This window comes from Haliotis cracherodii, unplaced genomic scaffold, assembly GCF_022045235.1.
Source record: "Haliotis cracherodii isolate W230 unplaced genomic scaffold, xgHalCrac1.p SCAF_6, whole genome shotgun sequence".
Classification (NCBI taxonomy): Eukaryota; Metazoa; Mollusca; class Gastropoda; order Lepetellida; family Haliotidae; genus Haliotis; species Haliotis cracherodii.
Genome location: NW_027266319.1, coordinates 20,846,167 through 20,871,285, shown reverse-complemented (window position 1 = coordinate 20,871,285; position 25,119 = coordinate 20,846,167). Strand labels below are relative to the sequence as shown.

The following is a 25,119-nucleotide window of genomic DNA, read 5'->3' as shown; positions in this document are numbered from 1 at the left end:
CATCACTACCATACCATGAAAAATGTAACCAAAAAGGCTATATGAAGAAACTTATAGATATTGACTACAAATAAAAAATATATGCAACTCCAATCTTAGAAAGCAAGACTGACATGTTCATTCTCATAATCTTTGAGAACTTGCTTTGTAAAATTGGTCGTGTACATCTCATAATATTCAGCACACACTACAATTATCAGTTGTGCAGAGAAATCAACTAGAAAATGTTAACACTGATCTATTTCAGCAAAATAAAGGAAAGCAATAGTCTATGAATTGTTTCAACAGAGTGAAATGTATAACACTCTTCACCTTTCTTGCGTCCTGAAGGGTCAATGTGAAATGGACAAATAGTTGTTTAACTTGGAGTGACACATTCAATTTCACAACCAAATTTCAACGGTAAAGACATCAAACAGTTTTCTTGACAGACATTTTACAAGTTGTTATTAAAATAAGAAAACATCTTTTTAAAAAAAAGTCATTAGTTCATTTTAATAAACCATGTCATAACTACCATATTTTCTTGTGTACATCAATGAATACTTCTTATTTACAGAAAATTAACTTTTCTGTACAAAGGTGGATAAAATATACTACTAAAAAAAGTTAAAGAACACCTAGTTCATTCATATTACTAAAATTAATCTGACACAATCAGTATTCTTAACTTCTTTTGAGTAGTATATAAAATCCAACTCCGTATAGACACCCTCCCCCCAGCAAAAATCTTACTGCCAAAATCTTACGTCAACAAATCCATAGTAAAGCATGCCACTTAGGCTTGACACAGTATATTGTCCAGCAATGCCGATCGTGGTGAGAAATAAGTTGAAAATAACCATGTCACGTCAACCTTCATGACACATGTTACATTTCCACTGACGAAATCTGTTCTCTCCCACTGGCTCCAACCAAAACTTAACACAGAGACAATTTGACTGCATACAAGATCACTTTTTACCCTGTTAAACCAAAATTGGCCTGCGAATTGGTGATGCACATTATACACTTGAGAATATGGTAGTTTGATTAACAGTCACCCTCTACAGACTGGAATAAATGTCCTGCTGTTAACTGGGGTACTGGTAAGTGTACTATGTTAGATTAATATGAAATGTTATATAAATACATGACACTTCTCCTATGGATAACAACAACTTTATCACACCCAACCGCATCACTACACCTTCATTGTGTTGATTGCCTTCTCTCCCCAACATTAATCCTACCCTGTTGAAACATATTAGCATGTAAATATGTATTGGTATTGGGAGAAAAGGTACAGGTAATTAACGTGAGGATTGTGAGAATATGCTGGAAATACCCACCTGTGCATAAATTGGACTTGTGTGACATTGCCGAGGTCAGATTCCATTGAGGGAGTCTTCATTATTAAAATTTGGGTAAATATTTTTAAAGATTGTACATTTTATCATCATCCTTAAAGAGGCTGTACATAATGTTGATATCTCTCACAAGAAATAAACGGGTTGTGGTCATTGTTTATCTAAAAAAAACACTGCTGGAGAATAAACAACTTGAGGCTGCACCCCTCATGGTTTACTCTCCCTGCAGTGTTTTATTGTATGAAAAACAACTCATACTTGTCGTTTATTTCCTAAATATATATCAACTCAATACGCTTACTCAGTATTCACCAGATGAAGGGGCAAGATGTAGCCCTTAAACATCATTACAAAGAAGACAAGAAGTTGTTATCCATAAAAATCGTGTCATGTATTCATGTTCTTCCAAATTCTAAATGCCTATCAAAGACTTGAAAAGTTCTATGTAAGGAAAGAAATGAGGCCTGCAGGGCTTCATAACAGCATCACTGCAGCTCATCATGGAGTCTCTTACCCTCAATCTTTGCATATTCTGAGATTCTGGTGTAGTTGACGAGTGCAGCGTTCTCCAGACACTTCTTGATGACCTGGCGAACCTCCTCAGGGGAAACAGGGGTTACAATATCCTTCATTAACACCTGGAATAGGAACTTTAACATCAGGTCAGTCCAAAGTTCTAGCCTACCTCACTACCGGAAGGGCGTCGGTGTGAAGGTCTAAGGGTGAGGTTGGTCGGGCCCTGGGTGGGGTCTCTTTTGTAGGGTCAGATGTGAGTGGTCATATGTAAGGGGTAGATGGGTGGTAGCCGGTAACACTGCATGGACACTAGTTACCCCAGTATATAGAGGCAATATAGGAATGTAGGAATGTCACCGACACTTGTTAACCCAGTATATATAGGAATATAGGAATGTCACTTACACTAGTTACCATAGTATATATAGGCTATATAGGAATATCACTGACACTAGTTACCCAAGTATATATAGGAATGTCATGGACACTTGTTACCCCAGTATATATAGGCTATATAGGAATGCCACTGACACTTGTTACCCCATTATATATAGGCTATATAGGAATATAGGAATGTCAAGGTCACTTGTTACCCCAGTATATATATAGGCTATATAAAAATATAGAAATGTCATGGTCACTTGTTACCCCAGTATATATATGGGCTATATAAAAAGATAGGAATGTCAAGGACACTTGTTACCCCAGTATATTTACAGGCTATGAAAGAATATAGGAATGTCATGCACACCAGTTACCCCAGTATATATATGTAGGCCATACAATAATATAGGAATGTCATGCACACTAGTAACACCAGTATATATTTAGGCTATATATATAAATATAGGAATGTCATGCACACCAGTTACCCCAGTATATATCTGTAGGCCATACAATAATATAGGAATGTCAAGCACACTAGTAACACCAGTATATATTTAGGCTATATATATAAATATAGGAATGTCATGCACACCAGTTACCCCAGTATATATTTGTAGGCCATACCATAATATAGGAATGTCATGCACACTAGTAACACCAGTATATATTTAGGCTATATATACAAATATGGGAATGTCATGCACACCAGTTACCCTAGTATATATATGTAGGCCATACAATAATATAGGAATGTCATGCACACAAGTAACCCCAGTATATATTTAGGCTATATATACAAATATAGGAATGTCATGGACACCAGTTACCCCAGTATATAATATGCTATATAAAAAAAATGTCATGGACATAGCGTTACCTTTGAGCAAAATGCAAATATATCCCTGCTGTGTTAGTTGATAGGATTGTCATAGATAGTTGTTACCCAGCAGTATATACAGTATAGAAATGTCAGGCATTCAAGTAACCTACCATCAAATACCCCAATATATATCTGTTGTTAGAGTAATACGATTTTCATGCACACTAGTTACCTAGCAACAGATATCCCTATATCTCACTGTTAATACAGTAATACAATTTTCATGCACACAAGCAACAAATTTTCAATTATATCCCTGGCAATAGAATGGTCTCACAAACACATTAGTTACCTAGCAACACATATCCCAATATATTCCAGCTATTACAACAATATTCTCGCATTATCATGCACACTAGTTACCTAGCAACAGACATCCAAATATATCCCTGATGTTACATTGCAACTTATAGTTCAAGGTATCCCCTTCGACCTTGTTACCTACTGTTTACCCCTCTGTGTTCATAATTAAGCATGAACGTCAAGGCATCCTTGTCATAGCACTAGCATAGACTTATGTGGTCCTAAGATTCAAATACCATTGCAGAAACTATAGGAATACTGTGCCTTCAACCCCTGGTAATGTTGCTTGTACTTATACAAATACTATTAAAACTCAAAACTACTTTCTATGCTACTACTTCTATAACTGCTTCAATATTTATATAAAACCTATTACTACTACTACTACTACTACTATCCTGCTACTCTACCACTACTACTACTACTATCCTGCTACTCTACCACTACTACTATCCTACTACTCTACCACCACCACTACTACTACTACTACCCTGCTACTCTACCACTACTACTACTACTACCCTGCTACTCTACCACTACCACTACCACTACTACTACTACTACTACTACTATCCTGCTACTCTACCACCACATCGTCACCTCACAATGGCCTGGTCTAACTAAAATGTCAATATTTACCCTTTCCAGTAGCGACAGTGTAGCTTTCAGTGCTCCCTCAGGTCGGCCGAAGGGGAAACAATATCTGGAAGAAGATGTATTATGTCTGCACTGAAAAACATGGTGACCAAAAATAAATAAAATAAAACAAATTTACCATCACCCCAAAGTGACTATGTTTCTGTGTATGTGTGTATCAGGAGCATTCATTGCATTATTCTGTTGGTTATACTGGATGACAGATGATAGTAGCTAAAATGGAACGGCGCCGAAACAGAACAGCCAATATTTTCCTGGTCCATATAAACTAACAGTGGTCTGTTTTGACAAGACAAATGGGACATTATGACCAAATTGGATGGTCCATTTGGGGATGGTTTTAACTGGCACCCGAAGACAATGACCATGGGCTAAGGTACCCAAATTTGTACTGCTGTTGTTAAAAATGTTAATAAATGAAAATAATATCACATAAATTATTCTGCTATTACACTTGAAAACTCAAATACCTGAAGTGGGTGATCTGGTTCTCTAAAAGAATTCGTAGTCGCTCCTTGATTTCATCAAACTTTGCCTTCTCCCGCTGAAGAACAGTGCCTATCCCGTCCGGCCTGGAAAAGTGAGCGAGAGTCAGTGATTTGGGTTTCATGCCGCTTTTAACAGCATTCCAGTTATATCATGCTTGTTGGCTTAAAGTGGGAGGAAAGACCCAAATGATTGGAGTTTATGATGTTTACCACTTTGGTGAAACCCACGAGCACGGGTAATCACAATCATAGGCTTCTTGCGTGCCCAAGAGATGCAACTATGTACATAACTGCAGCACCTTAAACAACAGGGCTATCCATGGCAGATAGGTTCATTCTGCCTCCATGAATATTATGTACCGTTACTTCACAGCAGAGCCAGACACCAAGAATACATAAAGAGTAAGGCAAAGGCACCCTTGACATTGTTGCTGAACAATACTACCATATTCTGGAATCTCTCCACATAGCAGTGTTTGTTTGCGAGAAGTGGCAAAAAGTTTGCATTGCAATATATTGAGATACAGGTAACTGTATTGCAATTCGTATTGTGATATATTGGGAGTGTTTGAAAGCGATTGACCATGATCATATATGCTATTTTATACATACTAAATAAATATTGTGATGTCATTTCAGGCTGAATGATACAAATAATCACAAGACTTGATATATTTTTTAAGCTAATTTACCAGAACATAGACACAATACGTTTGAAAAACATATTACAGCATAAGGGTATACCAGTGTTACTCTGCAGTCCTGGGTGCCGTTGTACAAAGAGATCTTAGCGCTAAGGTGATCGTAACTCCCACACCTTAACATAGACTTACGACAGTCGTAGCGCTAAGGTTGTTTTGTACAACGGCACCCTGAAAACCAAACAACCTAGATACAGTTCTGAACTAACCACAACCAGGTTGCACTAACCTGTTCCCATGAACATGACTTGCGCAGAAAGCAAAGCTGTAGTGGATGAGGGTCGGGTCGATGAGGATGCCCTTCTCCGCTCTCTCCAGCAGGTCACTAAGGTAGCACAAGTGTCGGTGACAACCCCGAACCCCATACCGGGCACAGTACTCATCCAGACAGAACAGCTGCCCCGGACTGAACCATCCCTGCAACAACACGTTTTTTGGGGATGAGGAAATGTATTAAGCATTGTTTAGATGTAGTGCAATCTTGTTGAGCTGGACAGTTCCGTTTATGATGGATATCTGGATTAACGAACAATGGGGACAGAGTACTGTACTTTGTGTATTTGGCGAAGTAGGTGGTAGTCGTCTGGGAAGCTGGTTTGGAGGCTGAAAGGTTTTAACTGTATTGAGATAAACATTGCATATATTGAGATGCTCTTTGCTTGTATTCCAACATCAGTGGGAGTACCTGGAAAAGTTGAACATGACAGCTGTTTTAACTGACAGTGGTCTGTTACGACCTGATGAACATAGGTCAGATGATGACTTGGAAAAGGTTAAAAAGGCTGTATTTGTATCTGACAACACCGCCTTCTATGCTGACAACAGTGAGTGTGAGTGTGAGTGTGTGTGTGTGTGTGTGTGTGTGTGTGTGTGTGGTTATATGTTGCTTTTCGCAGTATTCCAGTAATACCACAGCGGGGGACACCAGAAATGGGCTTCACACATTGTACCCATGTAGGGAATTAAACCCAAGTCTTTGGCGTGACGAGTGTATGCATCAACCACTGGGCTACCCACCACCACCTGACACCATAGTGCTGGATAGTGATGAGCAGTCCATTTGACTGCCAGAAAGGCTGTGTTGCTGATCAGGTAGCACAGAAAAGTAAGGGCCATTCCTTACACTAACTGGTATCAAATCCAGGAAGCATATCCAATCTTTGTTCAATCTTCCTTAAGACATCTTATATCACTTTCAGCGACAAGCCAGGGCCCGGGATCATGAAAGTGGTCTTAGCTCAAATTTTGCTATACAAGCACGAATTTTGTCTTAAGATTTTGCTTAGCTAAGATTCGGTCTAGGACTGGATCTTGAAACAGTCTTAGCAAAATCTTAGCTAAGTCTAAGTCTAAGAACGTCGCCATAGGGACACGCGCACGTTAAACCGTACTACGGTAATCATTGGAACTCTTCAGTGAATGGAGATGCGAAATTCGTGTTGTTTGTAAACACAGCTGTCGCGTGTCGCGTGTGACATGTCGTCTGCAGTAGCTGTCAACCATGGATGACAAGAAACGAAAGGTTAATTGGACTAAGGAAGAAGAGGTGCTTTTGGTGGAGGAGGCTTTAAAAAGGGAGGGCATTCTGTTTGGAAAGCTTGATGGATGTCAGCAGACCAGACAGCGGAAGATCAAGCTTTGGGAAGAGATTTCTAGGATCCTAAACTCGTGAGTTAATTCAAATTTACAGATTGAAAGTTATCTTTGCTTGTAAAATTTGTATCCACATCCTACTCTTGTAAAGACATATACTGTTCTTATGGTCGATGAAACGATATTTGCGGTCATCTATTTATGCAAAGCTACGTCGTTTTACAGCTGATTTACAGCTGATGTATACGGGTGTACAGCAGTGGAACTACCTTATGTCCTCTCTCTCCCTCTCTCTCTCTCTCTCTCTCTCCAAGCTTCCGCCGTGCTTGACAATAGCATATGAAAATTGGCTAAACTGTTACACAAAGCTATGAATAAAGCTTGAATAATCATATCACATAATCCATGATAATCAGGAAAAGGTACATTATTTAACACCTAACATGAAGGCATAAACAAGACATAATTATTTACATGTGAGCCAACATTAGTTTACTGATATGGATATGAAAAAAATGAAATAAATAAAATTGACGGAAAAGCTCGACAGAAGCACAAACCAGGAGGCAATATCACTACACTCGTAACGGTCTATATTTACAGATGAGGCAAGGCCATCATCATTTGAAAAAATAATGCAAACACATGTTGCAATCAGTTTTCATGTTTATTTTTGTGTTATTGACATCAAACAATGGCTAGCAACATTCACCCTCTCATTTCTAAATTAATACTTATCATAATTAGAGATGATGGTTTGACAGGTACATTGACAACTTGGTTCTTCTGAATGCTGTTGAATACACCTTTCCTACAAGTTATTAACCTTGAGCATGTTAAGATCACAATAACATTTGTAAAGTAATCATCAATGAAAAGGTTTATGAAGTGAAATGTAATATTTAGCTTGAACAATGACTTCAGTATCCTCCATTGTTATGATTATTTGTCATTTTCTGTATTGGATTATTCTTACAGAAGAGGCACTTCCAGAAATCGGTCGATTGGGGAAGTGAAAAAGAAGTATCAGAATATTAAGCAGAAAGGTAATTAAATAATCAATTTTACACACTACATACCGTATACTATAGATGTATAAGTCAGTCCAACCTACTGACCATCCAACCAGAGCATACAGATTATGAAAAACTCATTTGTGACATAATAATAAGTATCTGACTTTTTTAACAATTATATTAGGATTTATGACTGTAATACTTCACCAATAACCATTAATATTGGACAATGTTATCTTCATTGATTTTAAGACAGAAACAACTGTCATTAGGAAATTGTCTGATTTCATCAGCTTTTTAGAATAAATTATTCTATATCTCATTAACAAGTTAACAAAATATCCTTAAGACATTTGGAAGACAGTTTATTTCTAGAATCTAAAAACTGTTTATTTTGATGGAATTTTTTTTTTCAATATTACATGTATTAGCAAAGGCAAAGAGGAGTGCTGCAGTGCGACCCCAAACAGGTGACGGTCCTCGTCCAGCCTCACCTACCCTGCCACAGTTGGTGCTGGACAATATGGAGGGAAGACCAAGTCTATATGGCATTGAAGGGGGCATAGGTACTGAAGGTAAAACTGAACTCCATGTCCATAAGATGTTTTGTCTCTCCATGCAATTAATTGAAAAAATATTGATGGCTAAAACCAAATGCCATGCTTATATATGTAGGTCAAATATCATCTTGTAAGAAGATGAATCATCACATGACATTATCACAATAAACCATGTCACAGTTATGCTAGAGGTGTGATATGTGTGAAAGCTGGGAATCTCATCACCCTGTATGAACAATTTCATAATTTTTACCTAAGGCTAAAAAAGAAAAAAGAATTGGTTCTCAGGCAATGGTTTTTGAAAATATAGTGCGGGCGGTGTCTTTTGTTGTTGTTGTTGTTGTTGTTCAAACTAGTATGTGGCCAATAAACAGTTGTGTAATCAATAAGCAATTGTGTAAAATCAACCTGGGAAAGGCATCCCTATATAAATGTATTCCTTTATGAGTAAAATACTGGAATACAGTATTTGACTACCGTTGGATTTGGAATATTTAAGGATTTTTTCATTTTTTTTAAAAATGGATAAAAAACCTGAAACGTGCAGCTATCTTTGCCGCCGTGCCTGAGAAACAAGACTATTTTTTTAGCCTAATTCAAAGAAACTTCAACTTAATCTTCTCATTGTGAATTTTATCTCTCTCTCTCTCTCTCTCTCTGTCCACACAGAGTTGACAGTACAGAGCAGACAAAATTGGCTCAGCTGAAACAAAAATTAACAATCCTGCAAATTGGACAAATTGACCCATTTTTTATTGAATAATGTCCCCATAATGTCATGCCATCTTTCATAATTAGTGCCCACCTGTTAAATTGTTTCATACACAAGTTGACAAAGAAGAGACAATTAATGTGTTCTCTGGCCATCTTGACCTTACAGTATTATTCTCCTGTTGTCGTTGTTTAAACTACTCATGTTTATCTCTCCGACATATGCAATTGTTGTTACTGTTAATCCTCCATCAACACTAAGTATTCTGTACCATGTTCATTTTTCAGCCTTGATTGACAATGGTAAAAGGATCTATTCAGAAATGTCACCCTTACAGTAAATGAAGAAGTTGTTATCCTTAAATTGTCTCTACTGTGCCCACATGGAAGACTGATTTAGGTTGTGGGTTTTTTTCTAACTGAAGTAGCTCTGGGCAATGTGGTCTCTGATGCCAAAACCATCATTTCTCCGAAACTGCTGCTGTTGCTGATCTGGACCCTGAACTGTCTACTCATCTACATGATTAATTACTATATCCTGTTTCAAAATTCCTATATTATGTAGAATTGCACAGGAAACAACATATTTACATGCTCTGGTTGGGATTGGTTCTCAGTCCCAAATATAGACAGGGAAAGGGTCTCTTTAAAATACCAAAAGTTCAATCAATCAGAACATGTGTTCTGCAGAGAGAATAATTATATCTGTCTCTGTGTCTGATATTGCCAGTGTTGTGGTAGGGAGTCATCAGGTATCATCTACAGGGGTGTCCAGAGTCACCCAGCAGGAATCCATCATGAACACCTGAAATATATATGTGTAAAATGTTTTGATATGTTTTTAAACTTAGTTCAGAAAGGACAACTATGATAAGAGCCCAATTTTACCTACAATTTCCAAATATGAAACTTGGTTATGTAGTTATGTTCATGGTAATAGTAATTAGTCTTTGTCTTTTTGGATGTTTTGGACTTGAGTCAACACTGAATATAGATGCAAATATTCATAGAAATCTTTCTAGTATGGTTGACATTTCAGGGAAACCTTTACTGATTTTCTAAGGATATGGATAAAGAATTCATCTTGGGTCACAGAATATCCAGTAAAGTTGGATACCGTATTTGACGTAATAATCGCCCAGGGCGCTCTCAAAATTAGGAATAGGGGGCTCTTATTAGAATATTATTTTGGTGAAAAAAACCCAGAGTTGAAAGATAAATTTCATGGTTTATGCTGAGAGCCTGAAATGTTTATATACAACTGATATATTTTCCCAGAATTTAATTGCCCATAATTGTGGGTGCATATAACACACGAGTGCGTATTTTACGCAAATAAATAAGTCTTGTGTACATTGATCAATCAGAAGGGGTGCTAATTGGGATTGTTAACTAGCCAATATATTAGCAAATATCGCCGTGGGCGCTTATTAGAGCAGGGCGCTTATTATGTCGAATACGGTATATGTGTGTAGAGGTCTACCATGTGAGTAATATCATTGACCACATGTATTACTGTTTGCAAAATGTCTATTGGAAACATATTTACATTCTAATTTGCAGGGGTATTGTTTACTGTATGTTAAGGATTTGTTAAACTTCACTATTCTCAGATTGATCATATTTCATGATGTGTGCTCTTGAGACATAACATTATTTGAAATCAACATCATATCCTGGTTTATGAAATTTATGTAAAATCTATTAGTGAAACTTTACAGGATTTCAGAAGCGATGTTTTGGAGTGAAAGAAGCTCACATAAAATACAACTGTTATTGAATACATCAAGGGAGTGCACTCTTGAATGAAATGAATTTATGTGAGATTAATGTGGATTTGTAAATCCAAAATAGCTCTGTAAAATGTCCAATATCTGACTCACACTTCATCGACCAACATGCAACATGTATTTTTTCACTATTTATTAAGGAAGGTATTGAAATTAATTGTCTTGCACTACCTAGAAAGACAAAATCTCTTATGATTAATTAACCCTCACTTAACCCTCAAATAGTTACCATTTTCCCAATTATCGCAGAGTTTACTCTCCCTGAAATATGCGGGCATCATGGCATGATCCAGGCCAGTGGGCCACACAGTTAGTAATAATAAAGTTGGGGTCGCAAACCATCTATATATAAGAAATATACAATCTGTATTATGAACAATCTTTGATGATATGAATGATTGGTGGGAGAATGGAAAATCATCTTGTTTGTCAGTTTAAAAACTTCCTTCAACATTTATTTTGTGTCAGGCAACATATTTTTCAAAAGTCTGAAGCATAAGCAAATTGTTGGACATTGTATTTGTTTAAAGGGCAAGTTCACACGGAAATGAACCTTTTTTTCTTGTACTTTTTCCACATTAAAAGTGTTAACATAGAAGTGTCATAGACAAAAATATAAAAACATCATATTTAATTAACATATTTTTTGCACTAAAACGATTTATATTTTTCACATTTACCAAGTGTTCTATTTCCATAACAAAAACACCATGGCTTATGTCCCTTGCAATATGACGTCATTGGTGCCAATTGATAAACATTATGACGTCATCATGCTTTGTTAGAGCCGCTTCACGTGGTGTAGGTACAGTTTTGTGATTCTAGCATCTCAGATGCCAGCCAGAATTGTGTTATGCTGAGTCACCACTGCGCCGGAGTGTGTCGTAGACCATGTTGTTTTACCGCAAACTGGTCCTTGATATCTTTTGCGTTGAGAATAGACAGGGACCCAGTTGAATTGGCACCAATTACGTCATAATCTAAGGGGGATAACTCAGGCCTATTTCGCTCGTAAAACGAAGGCCTCATAACGGCATATCACTTTCACACTATTGTGAGCTTCCTACTTTCACTGTGAAAAAAAATGAGTGTATATTTTCAAACACAGATACTAACTAATTCTAAAATTGCGTTTTGTTTAGAAAAAGAAAGAAAGTGATTTTTGCGTGTACACTTCCCCTTTAATGAAACCTCAGCCTGTACGTGTACATACACCCATTGTATTTGTTTAATGAAATCTCAGCCTGTACATGTCCATACACCCATTATATTTGTTTAATGAAATCTCAGCCTGTACGTGTCCATACACCCATTCACAGGTGCGGATTTTATATCAAATTTACCAAAACATATGTTTTGGGTATTGTCAAATTAATATAGCAGATGCTAAAAATTACATACACATCCATTTGAAAGCTTTGTATTTATTTGTGTATTAATAAATTATGTGTCATTGTGAACATGCACCTTGTTTTTAATTCAGTGATCATAAATGCTATAATCTGACCTGTACTGTAGTATCATTCATACACATATTTACAGCGGGTGTATGAATTCAATGTTTATGGAAATTTTTCAATTTACGAAAAATCCTTTTTGAAAACAAACATCATTTGTTATTTCAATTACCTAAACATTCAGAGAATGAAATCCCTTTCTGTTGACAAAGTTAGCCTTGTTGACCTTTGGCGTTTGAATTTAAATCTGTGTGCCGTCAACACAGCCAAGCACATTTGGAAATCCTAAATAAAGTAATTCATTAAATATTAGCAGTAATCTGAGCATGCTTGTGGAACTGAAGCAGAGCAATGTAGTTTCATAACTTTTAGCACGAATACGGTAAAGTAAATTATAGGTGGCACCAGTGTCGTGTTTAGATCAAAATGGCTGCCTCCGGAGACTCGGGGAAAACACCGTATGTATCCTTATCGTGTATGTGTTTATTCAGAGTGTTATATTAATGCTCAAATGTCAATTTTGGGTGTATTACTTACCGGCAATAGCATTGAAGGCAAGTTTCACGTCATGTGATCTTTGGCCTGTCGGGAAAGCGATGAAGCGAGATGACAGCTGCCGGCTGTTGCTTTGCTGATACACAACGACTGAGCAACTAATAAGTGAAAAGCTCCAGTGGCAACAAACTGAAGGAATATCAGAATAATAGGTGGGAGACTGTGGGAACGCTGAGTGGGGTGTGCCAGTTCATCACCGATTAAACCAACGATGAAAAAAATGGTAGAATGACAAATTCTTTATCTCCCGAAGAGCTCTTCGTCGTTGTACAGATCAAGAGGGTTGAATCGGTCTCGAAATGTCCGATGAATTGTTATTTTGTACTTTTCAGCCCTTAGGCGACGCATGAGGCGAACAACCTCCGCCATCTTTCTTGCTACAAATATTGTCTTAAGTCTAGTCAGGTTCAGTCTTAGGACTTAAGATAAAATTTGGTCTTAGACTTAAGATATTCTCATAGATTAAGCCTTGTGATCCCCAATTTAAGACAAAATTTGGTCTTAAGTCTAAATCTTAAGAGTTAAGACAAAATATGGTCTTAAGTTAGTTTCATGATCCCGGGGCCAGGTGATCAAACTGCAGACATAATTTGTGAAACTATTTCTGAAAAGAGAAACACTTAATAAAGTAGGGAAGCATCCAGCTCACCAGACAGGTGTATGCATCGTTGAGTCGGTAGTCTAGTGTCAGGGTCTGCAGTGTCTTGAAGAGGTCGTGGTGTTCAAATATGCAGGGGTTGGCCTGTACAAACTCATCCAGACCGTGTTTCCGAGCCCGGTCCGCATCTGAAACCACAAACGGGTGTGAACATCAGCATGTAATGCTTGGGCTTGAGGAATTCTAGAAATCAAGCAGCCGTCAGAACTGTAAGAGATCACTTAAGTTGGTCATTTAAATTTTCTATAAAACTATAAAAAACTGAATGACATCAGGGAACCTTGCATAAAGTCGAAGCGCTAAGATATCTGTTGAAAGCAGCAACATATTTGATCTTATTTGCAGGGTCTTTGCCTTGTAGATTATTCTAAGGTATCAAGATTTCCTTCAGGAGAGAAACACACCCAAAATGGTGGTTATCAGAAGCACCATATTTCCAATTTTGTAAATTTCTGCATTGCAATTTATCCATGAAAAGATAATAACGTGTCATACCAAAAGAAGTTAAAAGATGGTACTTGTTGTTACTTGCCTGGCGTTTGGCATTAAGGGGTTAAAACAAGGACTGGCCCTGTTCCACAAAGCGATAAAGCGCAACAACTATTGTAAGCTTATGTTAAAGTATATGAGTTATGGTCACTTTAGCGCCAAGATTGCTTTGTGGAATGGGGCCCAATTTCGCTGGGAAACCCAGAACCCTGAAGGGGTCTATTTCTTAGGTGTGTTTCACTGTTCGTTGTTTAATGCTATATTGCAGCTATATGACAAAGTCTAGGCTGGTACCTCCTTGCATTCTGGAGATCTGCGTGTTGCTTATCTTGTTTGTCTGGACAACGGGAGGCGTTGGTTTGTGGGTTTGTCCAGTGGCTCTGTAGATCGCCTGCACCCACAACGTTCTCTCAGACTCATCGTCTGTGGCAAACATCACATTGTCACCCTCCTTCACCAGGTTGAAGAAACACTTGCCGCCCTCCAGCTCTGCAGATGTAGAAAGATGCAGTAAGGTATGTCACTTAACCACATGAAACCCTATCTTGCACCCAGTCAGCTTCTCAGAAGCATTGACAGGGTAGAGGAACAAAATACTGCACTAAAGAGTTGAGGTAATTACAGAATAATTATATATTCTTATTTCCATTTATAAAATCCAAATTCTGGAAACAGTTGTACAATCAGGGAATGATCAGATGTTGTTTTTAGTCGCAGTCATCAATATTCCAGGTTTATCCTAGCGGTCTGTAATTAAACTCTAGGTCAGACACATCTGGGGGTCTGCTTGCATGAGCAACAAACGCTCCATGTTAATGGAGCACGATGACCCACACCGGGCCAGAAACTGTAACCCTCCAATCGTAATTTTGGCCATAACAATTTATAAACTTGGTCAAGATGTCAATGAAGATGAAAATTTTGCCATTAAAGATCATGAGATCTAACTAATAATTTTAAGTATATTTCCCGTTTAGCTAGGTATTTTATGTGGGTCAATAACACGGAAAATGACCCAGAAAATGACCCAGAAATGTGTACCTACATTTTGGTCTCATGATCTATGAGTGGTCCACTTAAACATACCCTAGTAATCAGTCAAAGAGATAGTTTGTGCATTTTGTGGGCATCAAAACTTATTATCTGCGTTTGTAATATGCACCCCACTCTACACAGCTGCATTTTTTTGGTTACAATGGTATTCAGTTATGCACGAAGGTATGGATGAATGCTGTACACACCTGGCAGAGGCTCGCAGTAGTCGACAGTGAAGCCATCCAGTTGCATCATTTCTGTTGGGTCGGGCTTCTTCTCCCGGTAGCTGCACATGGCAAATGTGTACTGGGACACCTACAACCACAGAAAGCAAAGTTTGTTTGTTGTTTAATGCTGCAATCAGACATATTCCAGCTGAAGGATAATGGAGACTGAAACAAACAATCCAGTGATTATCACCAAGCCCTGCTACACAGACAACGGACAGTCCTGGCAAGTGTGATGTAACACACTCAAAATTTGTTTTGTTCACCTGCTAACTGAGAAATTTTAATGCATATATCCATCCAACAGATAACAATCACCCAAATCACACAGTCATTAGACCATCTCCATCTCACATAGAGCATGATTATATGATTATAATTCCTGGAGCATTCTATCTCAGTCCATATTGTGTAATAACATTGCTAAGTAGGCCAACATCAGTGTATGACAGTTATCTCCCTTTGTCAACTGTACTGCATTCAGTGACTTACTTGAACAAGGACGTAATATCGCCTCTTCCACTTCTTCCAAACTGTCTTCCCTAGGCCGTACAAATAACTGAAAGAAATAGTGAAACAAACTAAATATGTAAAAATGTTATTCCATCAAAGAAGAGAGTGAGAGTGGATGAATCTGGATTTACACCAGTCAGTATGTGATGGTGATAAGGCTTGAAAGCTCTAAACACCAAACAAGAGCAGGCTTTGAATGTAAGGGGGTTCTACTTGTATTTAAATCTATGGACCCTGTCATAAAGTAATTGAATGAATGCAATTCAATAATAATAAGAATAGTAAGGCTATTCGCCTATTGCCAATGCTGTGTCCATGTGATGGGGTGTAATTTTGTTTGTCTACAATTTTGTTGCCGGTTCAACACATATATGCACCCGATTTGTAGCACCAAATTCATATTTTTTTATGTAACCACGTGCTGTTGACATTGTGCCTTGCCTTGACTTGCCTTACCTGTATGACAGTGAAATAAGAAACTGACAGTAAATTGTCTTATATTATTACCGTCTTCTTTCAAATCAATTAATCAAAAAGTCAAAACATGTTCCACATGCCTTGGGCAGGAAATAAAATGAGGTAAAACTCACCCGCAGTGTTTCATGTTTTGAGGTTTATCCATGCGTACAGCTATTTTTATTGTCAAGTTGTCAGGGAAATTCTTGGCCGTTGTCATCTTGTAGGTTTCCGCCATGCGACTACTATTGGCTGTTGGTCGAATCACTACCTACAAAGTAGGAACATCTCAGATGAAACGACATCAAAATTTTGGGTCCTTTGCATTGTTTCTGGTCACTAATTCATGTGAGGCGAGGCTGAAAATAGCCTGAAGACATCACCTCGATGGTCTATAGGTGCCGTAACGATACATACCTCACATACTTTTATAATTGTACATGCAGAAATAAAATAATAATATCTAAAATAGACTGCTTTTAATAGTGAAAATGAGTGATTGAGTGAGTGAGTTTGGCTTTACGCCACATTTAGAAATATTTCAGCAATATCACGGCAGGAGACACCAGAAATGGGCTTCACACACAGTACCCATGTGGGGAATCGAAGTTGATCAATGCCATACTCTGCAATATTCCAGCTACATGATTGTGGCCTGTAAATGTCTGGACCAATCAGACTAGTGATGGCTATCATGATGTTGGATATTTGTTGTTTAACGCCGCACTCAGCAATATTCTAGCTAAATGACGGCGGTATGTCAATAATCGAGTCTGGACCAGACAATCCAATTATTGACACCATGAGCATCAATCCACACAATTGGGATCGATGACATGTATCAACCAAGTCAGCGAGCCTGACCACCCGATCCCATAGTCGAATTTTACGGCAAGTATGGGTTGCTGAAGACCTATTCTACCCCGTAATCTTCACGGGTCTGGCTATCATGAACAACGTCCTACCCATTGGGATACAATGATCAACCTGGGCACAGAGTCTGACCACCCAATTCATTTTGTAAAAAGACAATTTGAAACAACCTGAAATACCTTTGCAATTGTACATGCAGAAATAGAATGATAATTTCTAAAAAAGACTGCAACACCCACACTAAATAACAATAGAATCACAGACACTTCAAGTTCATGTCAATCAACAAGTCTCTTGGTAATCACAGCTTTGGCTCTTGTTGGTGAAGTAGTCATGAGAATGATGTTGTTGATCAGGTTCGATTGATGTTCAATGCCATTCTCAGCAATATTTCAGCTAAATGATGGCGGCCTGTAAATGTCTGGACTATTAAACCAGTGATTGATATTATCAGCAACGTTCCACCCATAGGGATACGAGGACGTGAAATAAACCAAGGCACTGAGTCTGATCACCTGATTCACATGGATGCCCAACAGTATGATGGGGACCTGGGACCACTTGCACAAAGCGATCTTAACGCTAAGATGATTGTAACTCCCATCCTTTAACATAGGCTTACGATAGTCTTAGTGCCAAGTTGATCGTAACTCCCATTCTTTAACATAGGCTTATGATAGTCTTAGCGCTAAGTTGATCGTAACTCCCATTCTTTAACATAGGCTTACGATAGTCTTAGCGCTAAGTTAATCGTAACTCCCATTCTTTAACATAGGCTTACGATAGTCTAAGTGCTAAGATCGCTTTGTGCAAGTGGGCCCAGCTCTCCTGTGTGGAAAGGTGCAATGTAATGGAGTCCTCACTTTGCCCAGCTCCTTGTCCTCCAGGCTGAGCATGCCGGAGCTCTCCGTATACAACTTCACCTTCACAACTGGCAGTGGGTGTGTAGTGGTGAAGTCACCCTGTGTATCCCAGCTGAAACAGACAGGGTAGCAGAAGTAATAGCCTATGCTTCACGGGGTGATGGAGATCTAGTCTACCCTGGAACATTCATGCAGCAAAAGAGTACTAATACAGAATCATAACACTTACTCAAACACTACGTATGTCACCATACAACTATCTCCCGATAGCAAAAGAGTTCTAATACAGAATCATAACACTTACTCAAACACTACGTATGTCACCATACAACTATCTCCAGATAGCAAAAGAGTTCTAATACAGAATCATAACACTTACTCAAACACTACGTATGTCACCATACAACTATCTCCTGATAGCAAAAGAGTTCTAATACAGAATCATAACACATACTCAAACACTACAGATGTCACCATACAACTATCTCCCGATAGCAAAAGAGTTCTAATACAGAATCATAACACATACTCAAACACTACAGATGTCACCATACAACTATCTCCCGATAGCAAAAGAGTTCTAATACAGACTCATAACACATACTCAAACACTACGTATGTCACCATACAACTATCTCCCGATAGCAAAAGAGTTCTAATACAGAATCATAACACTTACTCAAACACTACGTATGTCACCATACAACTATCTCCCGATACCAAAAGAGTTCTAATACAGAATCATAACACATACTCAAACACTACGTATGTCACCATACAACTATCTCCCGATAGCAAAAGAGTTCTAATACAGAATCATAACACATACTCAAACACTACGTATGTCACCATACAACTATCTCCAGATAGCAAAAGAGTTCTAATACAGAATCATAACACTTACTCAAACACTACGTATGTCACCATACAACTATCTCCCGATAGCAAAAGAGTTCTAATACAGAATCATAACACTTACTCAAACACTACATATGTCACCATACAACTATCTCCCGATAGCAAAAGAGTTCTAACACAGAATCATAACACTTACTCAAACACTACGTATGTCACCATACAACTATCTCCTGATAGCAAAAGAGTTCTAATACAGAATCATAACACTTACTCAAACACTACGTATGTCACCATACAACTATCTCCTGATAGCAAAAGAGTTCTAATACAGAATCATAACACTTACTCAAACACTACGTATGTCACCATACAACTATCTCCCGATAGCAAAAGAGTTCTAATACAGAATCATAACACTTACTCAAACACTACGTATGTCACCATACAACTATCTCCTGATAGCAAAAGAGTTCTAATACAGAATCATAACACTTACTCAAACACTACGTATGTCACCATACAACTATCTCCCAATATGATCTTGCGATACATTGTCCACGACATGATACATATCGCGGTACTTAATTTGCAGTTATTTTGCATGAATTTTATATTTCATGGGACATCAACACTATTTAAAAAGGCTTGAAACTTTCTGAATATCTGGTCTCATATAAATATCAAACACTACAGATGTCACCATACGACTATCTCCCAAAATGATACATATTGCGATAATTTGTTCACGATATGATACATATCGCATTACATAATTTGCAGTAATTTTGCAGTAATTTTCTATTTCATGGGACATAAACAGTATTTAAAAAGGCTTGAAACTTTCTGAATATCTGGTCTCATATTTGAGAATAGATAGACATTTCAATCAATTGTATGCAAATTTCAGTTAAGACTGGAGTGTTAGTTAGAACAAGATTCATCTGGAGCGGACATATCCCACAGTCTGGTGCAACTCGGAAATGTAGTTCTGCTACTTATACCCCACATTTGGTTCATTGCCATTGTGTACGTTCAGTTCAGTGGAGAAAAATATAATGCTGTTCAGTATTTTTCAAAATCCCAAATCATCAAAAGGCTCCAGTTCATCACTAAACTCAACTGTATAGCAAGTTTCATCCGGATATATTCAATGGACGGATGGATGGAGGGACATATACTGATTACTAAATTCCCCCGTGACATTCAATCTAACAGGTGTTTTCTACCAATTTTCAGTTTGTTTTGATTCTTTTACAAGGGTAGATTGAAACATTTATAAAACATCTCTTTCATTTAATCAACAAATTATCTTCTATTAGGATGAAAAATAAATGATAAAACACAACAACCATTTCATCTTGCAAAGAGCTCTTCTGATACAATAATTTAAACGTTTTCCAAAAGTAATGTTGAGGTGAGGTGAGGTGAAATTGGGTTTTTACGTCGTGTCCAAGATTATTGCACTTATATAGCGACGTGCATGTACGTGTGTGTGTGTGTGTGTGTGTGCATGCTTGCATGTGTGCATGCGTGCTTGTACTAGTCCGGACTGATGCCGATTTATAGTGCTAGCTCACTGAGATACCATGCCGCAGTTTAACATGAATACCCCACTCAGACACAGTATACGGACTCCGAGCCGACCAGTCCTTGTTTTAGCCCCTTAATGCCGAGCGCCAGACAGGGTAACAACAAGTACCATCTTTTAACGTCTTTTGGTATGACGCGGCCAGGGATCGAAACCCGGACCTCCCGCTCTCAGGGCGGACGCTCTACCACAAGACCACGGAGGCGGCTAATGTTGAGGTCATAAGTACAGTGTATGTGTTGCTGACATACCATGGCTTAGATGCCTCGGCCTGGTCTGTCTGGAGTTTTTCCCCTCCCTCCACCTCCATCGTGCAGTATACAATCTTGTTGGGGGCCAGGGACTTCAGACCCTTCACCTCGCTCACATGCACCTGTTAGACACAAATACACACTCTATAACTGTGAGAACTTAATTTTGTTTTAATGACATATTGCTATTTGAAATGAAAGAAACTTTTATTTGATCTCAGTAGGGTGAAACTCACAAAAAAGAATAATTTCTTGGGAGTTTCATTTTATGGCAAGAGTTATTTCCCTTCCCATATGAAACCTGAAGGTTTTGATTATTACTGAAATCTGTTAATAGCGTTTTCAAAAATAATTCTGCTCCATATTTGTATACATAGGGTGGTTGGATTTGTACATCCTTGTGTACTTTGTGGTGTGTTCAGTCTTTGATGTATACACCACTGTGTACTGTGTGGTGTACTGTGTGGTGTGTATGCTGCTATGTGTGCCGTGTGGTGTGTATGCTGCTATGTGTACTGTGTGGTGTGTATGGTGCTATGTGTGCTGTGTGGTGTGTATGCTGCTATGTGTACAGTGTGGTGTGTATGCTGCTATGTGTACCGTGTGGTGTGTATGTTGCTATGTGTACAGTGTGGTGTGTATGCTGCTATGTGTACTGTGTGGTGTGTATGCTATGTGTACAGTGTGGTGTGTATGCTGCTATGTGTACCGTGTGGTGTGTATGCTGCTATGTGTACAGTGTGGTGTGTATGCTGCTATGTATACTGTATGGTGTGTATACTGCTACATGTATTGTATGCTATGTGTACTGTATGGTGTGTATGCTATGTGTACAGTGTGGTGTACTGTATGGTGTGTATGCTGCTATGTGTACAGTGTGGTGTGTATGCTGCTATGTGTACAGTGTGGTGTGTATGCTATGTGTACAGTGTGGTGTGTATGCTGCTATGTGTACCGTGTGGTGTGTATGTTGCTATGTGTACAGTGTGGTGTGTATGCTGCTATGTGTACCGTGTGGTGTGTATGCTGCTATGTGCACTGTATGGTGTGTATGCTGCTATGTGTACAGTGTGGTGTGTATGCTGCTATGTGTACCGTGTGGTGTGTATGCTATGTGTACTGTGTGGTGTGCATGGTGCTATGTGTACTGTGTGGTGTGTAAGCTGCTATGTGTACTGTGTAAGCTGCTATATGTACTGTGTGGTGTGCATGCTGCTATGTGTACCGTGTGGTGTGTATGCTATGTGTACTGTGTGGTGTGTATGCTGCTATGTGTACAGTGTGGTGTGTATGCTATGTGTACTGTATGGTGTGTATGCTGCTATGTGTACCGTGTGGTGTGTATGCTATGTGTACAGTGTGGTGTACTGTATGGTGTGTATGCTGCTATGTGTACAGTGTGGTGTGTATGCTGCTATGTGTACCGTGTGGTGTGTATGCTATGTGTACTGTGTGGTGTGTATGCTGCTATGTGTACAGTGTGGTGTGTATGCTGCTATGTGTACCGTGTGGTGTGTATGCTATGTGTACCATGTGGTGTGTATGCTATGTGTACTGTGTGGTGTGTATGCTATGTGTACTGTGTATGCTATGTGTACTGTGTGGTGTGTATGCTATGTGTACTGTGTGGTGTGTATGCTATGTGTACTGTGTGGTGTGTATGCTATGTGTACTGTGTGGTGTGTATGCTATGTGTACTGTGTGGTGTGTATGCTATGTGTACTGTGTGGTGTGTATGCTATGTGTACAGTGTGGTGTGTATGCTATGTGTACTGTGGGGTGTGTATGCTATGTGTACAGTGTGGTGTAGCTGCTATGTGTACTGTGTAAGCTGCTATATGTACTGTGTGGTGTGCATGCGGCTATGTGTACTGTGTATGCTATGTGCACTGTATGGTGTGTATGCTGCTATGTGTACAGTGTGGTGTGTATGCTGCTATATGTACTGTGTGGTGTGCATGCGGCTATGTGTACAGTGTATGCTATGTGTACTGTATGGTGTGCATGCTGCTATGTGTACAGTGTGGTGTGTGTGCTGCTATGTGTACAGTGTGGTGTGTATGCTGCTATGTGTACCGTGTGGTGTGTATGCTATGTGTACTGTGTGGTGTGCATGGTGCTATGTGTGCTGTGTGGTGTGTGTGGTGCTATGTGTACTGTGTGGTGTGTATGGTATGTGTACTGTGTGGTGTGTATGCTGCTATGAGTACCGTGTGGTGTGTATGGTATGTGTACTGTGTGGTGTGTATGCTGCTATGTGTACCGTGTGGTGTGTATGCTATGTGTACTGTGTGGTGTGCATGGTGCTATGTGTACTGTGTATGCTATGTGTACAGTGTGGTGTGTATGCTGCTATGTGTACTGTATGGTGTGTATGCTGCTATGTGTACAGTGTGGTGTGTATGCTGCTATGTGTGCTGTGTGGTGTGTATGCTGCTATGTGTACTGTGTATGCTATGTGTACTGTGTGGTGTGCATGGTGCTATGTGTACTGTGTATGCTATGTGTACAGTGTGGTGTGTATGCTGCTATGTGTACAGTGTGGTGTGTATGCTGCTATGTGTACAGTGTGGTGTGTATGCTGCTATGTGTACTGTGTGGTGTGTATGCTGCTATGTGTACAGCGTGGTGTGTTTGCTGCTATGTGTACTGTGTGGTGTGTATGCTGCTATGTGTACCGTGTGGTGTGTATGCTATGTGTACTGTGTGGTGTGCATGGTGCTATGTGTACTGTGTGGTGTGTAAGCTGCTATGTGTACTGTGTTTGCTGCTATATGTACTGTGTGGTGTGCATGCGGCTATGTGTACTGTGTATGCTATGTGTACAGTGTGGTGTGTGTGCTGCTATGTGTACAGCGTGGTGTGTTTGCTGCTATGTGTACAGTGTGGTGTGTATGCTGCTAGGTGTACAGTGTGGTGTGTATGCTGCTATGTGTACTCTGTCGTGTGTAGAGTCAGGTTCTGCCTGGAACTGACCTCCAGTGTGAAAGACAGCACCACATCAAGTTTGGACAGGCCTGGTTCATTATCTTCACTGATGTCTAGCTTGGACAAAGAGGAGTGCTGTGCTCTGAAACAGATAATATAGCACACACTTCAAAACAATGGGAAGTCAATACAACACAGCCTTTTATGGATTACGGCTGTAAGGAGTATTTTCCTAGTATGGATTACTCTGGAAGCATAGGATTTAGTCCCTTGCAATTATTCTTGTTCTAAGATCGGTGATAATCAAACAGTGGAATTCTAATGTATAAGAACTCTGAACTCAAAATATAAATCAAGAACACCTTTCTGCAAAATAAACATTTTGTAGATTTAGTGATTCAATATCTCCAAAACTTCTATTAATCAAAAGCATTAATGGAAGATATTAAAAATGATCATATCATACCACACAATTACTTCCAAATATTTCTACTTGCATTCGTCTACCACCATGAGCCATAAAGTGACAGTGGTCAGGAACAGTATACAGGAACTATATATATGCCTGTGAAAACAACATTTCAGTCTACAAACCTGGCCTCATATTTTCACTACAATGAATTTTGATTGTATGGACTATTAGTGGCAAAGATAACTGGACTGAAATAATCTTGTCTAGACCCGGGATTTGGACTTGTGGTGATATTCACTGATTGCTATCATGGCTTATTTAACCGAGAAAACAGGGGTCAACAATCAGAGGTAGGGCTAGTAAGTACTACAGGTCATATCATGCAGCCATTGTGACATCTTGATCCCCCATTACTCGGGACCTAATCTGTTACAGAATCTTCACCGATACCCCCATTACTTGGGACCTAATCTGTTACAGAATCTTCACCGATACCCCCATTACTTGGGACCTAATCTGTTACAGAATCTTCACCGATACCCCCATTACTTGGGACCTAATCTGTTACAGAATCTTCACCGATACCACCATTACTTGGGACCTAATCTGTTACAGAATCTTCACCAATACCCTCTTTACATGGGATATAATCTGTAAGAAAATCCTCACCGATACCCCCATTACTTGGGACCTAATCTGTTAGAGAATCTTCACCGATACCCCCATTACTTGGGACCTAATCTGTTACAGAATCTTCACCGATAGCCTCTTTACATGGGATATAATCTTTAAGAAAATCTTCACTGATACCCCCATTACTTGGGACCTAATCTGTTAGAGAAACTTCATCGATACCCCCATTACTCGGGACCTAATCTGTAAGAGAATCATCACCGATACCCCCATTACTTGGGACCTAATCTGTAAGAGAATCTTCTTCTACTCATTTTGTTGGTCTATTTACACCTTGATTTAACCATAGTGTTGGTCTATTTACATCTTGAT

General features: G+C 38.9%; 2 protein-coding genes and 1 pseudogene across 2 annotated transcripts in view; 1 reads left to right on the top strand and 2 right to left on the bottom strand.

Annotated features, from left to right (window-relative positions):
- The window catches only part of LOC139445747 (calcium-dependent secretion activator 1-like), a 114,511-nt gene that overhangs the window by 30,105 nt on the left and 59,287 nt on the right, over positions 1–25,119 (bottom strand). Inside the window, 12 exon segments of the mRNA XM_071226951.1 lie at positions 1,864–1,987; positions 4,075–4,138; positions 4,563–4,664; positions 5,511–5,698; positions 13,613–13,749; positions 14,405–14,599; positions 15,352–15,460; positions 15,865–15,931; positions 16,476–16,612; positions 18,078–18,189; positions 20,775–20,896; positions 23,751–23,844. Coding sequence (XP_071083052.1) covers positions 1,864–1,987; positions 4,075–4,138; positions 4,563–4,664; positions 5,511–5,698; positions 13,613–13,749; positions 14,405–14,599; positions 15,352–15,460; positions 15,865–15,931; positions 16,476–16,612; positions 18,078–18,189; positions 20,775–20,896; positions 23,751–23,844 — 1,451 coding nt within the window.
- On the top strand, positions 6,783–9,502 carry LOC139445248 (myb/SANT-like DNA-binding domain-containing protein 4). The gene is made up of 4 exons (XM_071226389.1): positions 6,783–6,949; positions 7,853–7,920; positions 8,322–8,456; positions 9,450–9,502. The coding sequence occupies exons 1-4, from the start codon at positions 6,783–6,785 to the stop codon at positions 9,500–9,502; spliced, it is 423 nt and encodes a 140-aa protein (XP_071082490.1).
- Positions 9,413–13,332, bottom strand: LOC139446121 (putative nuclease HARBI1; annotated as a pseudogene).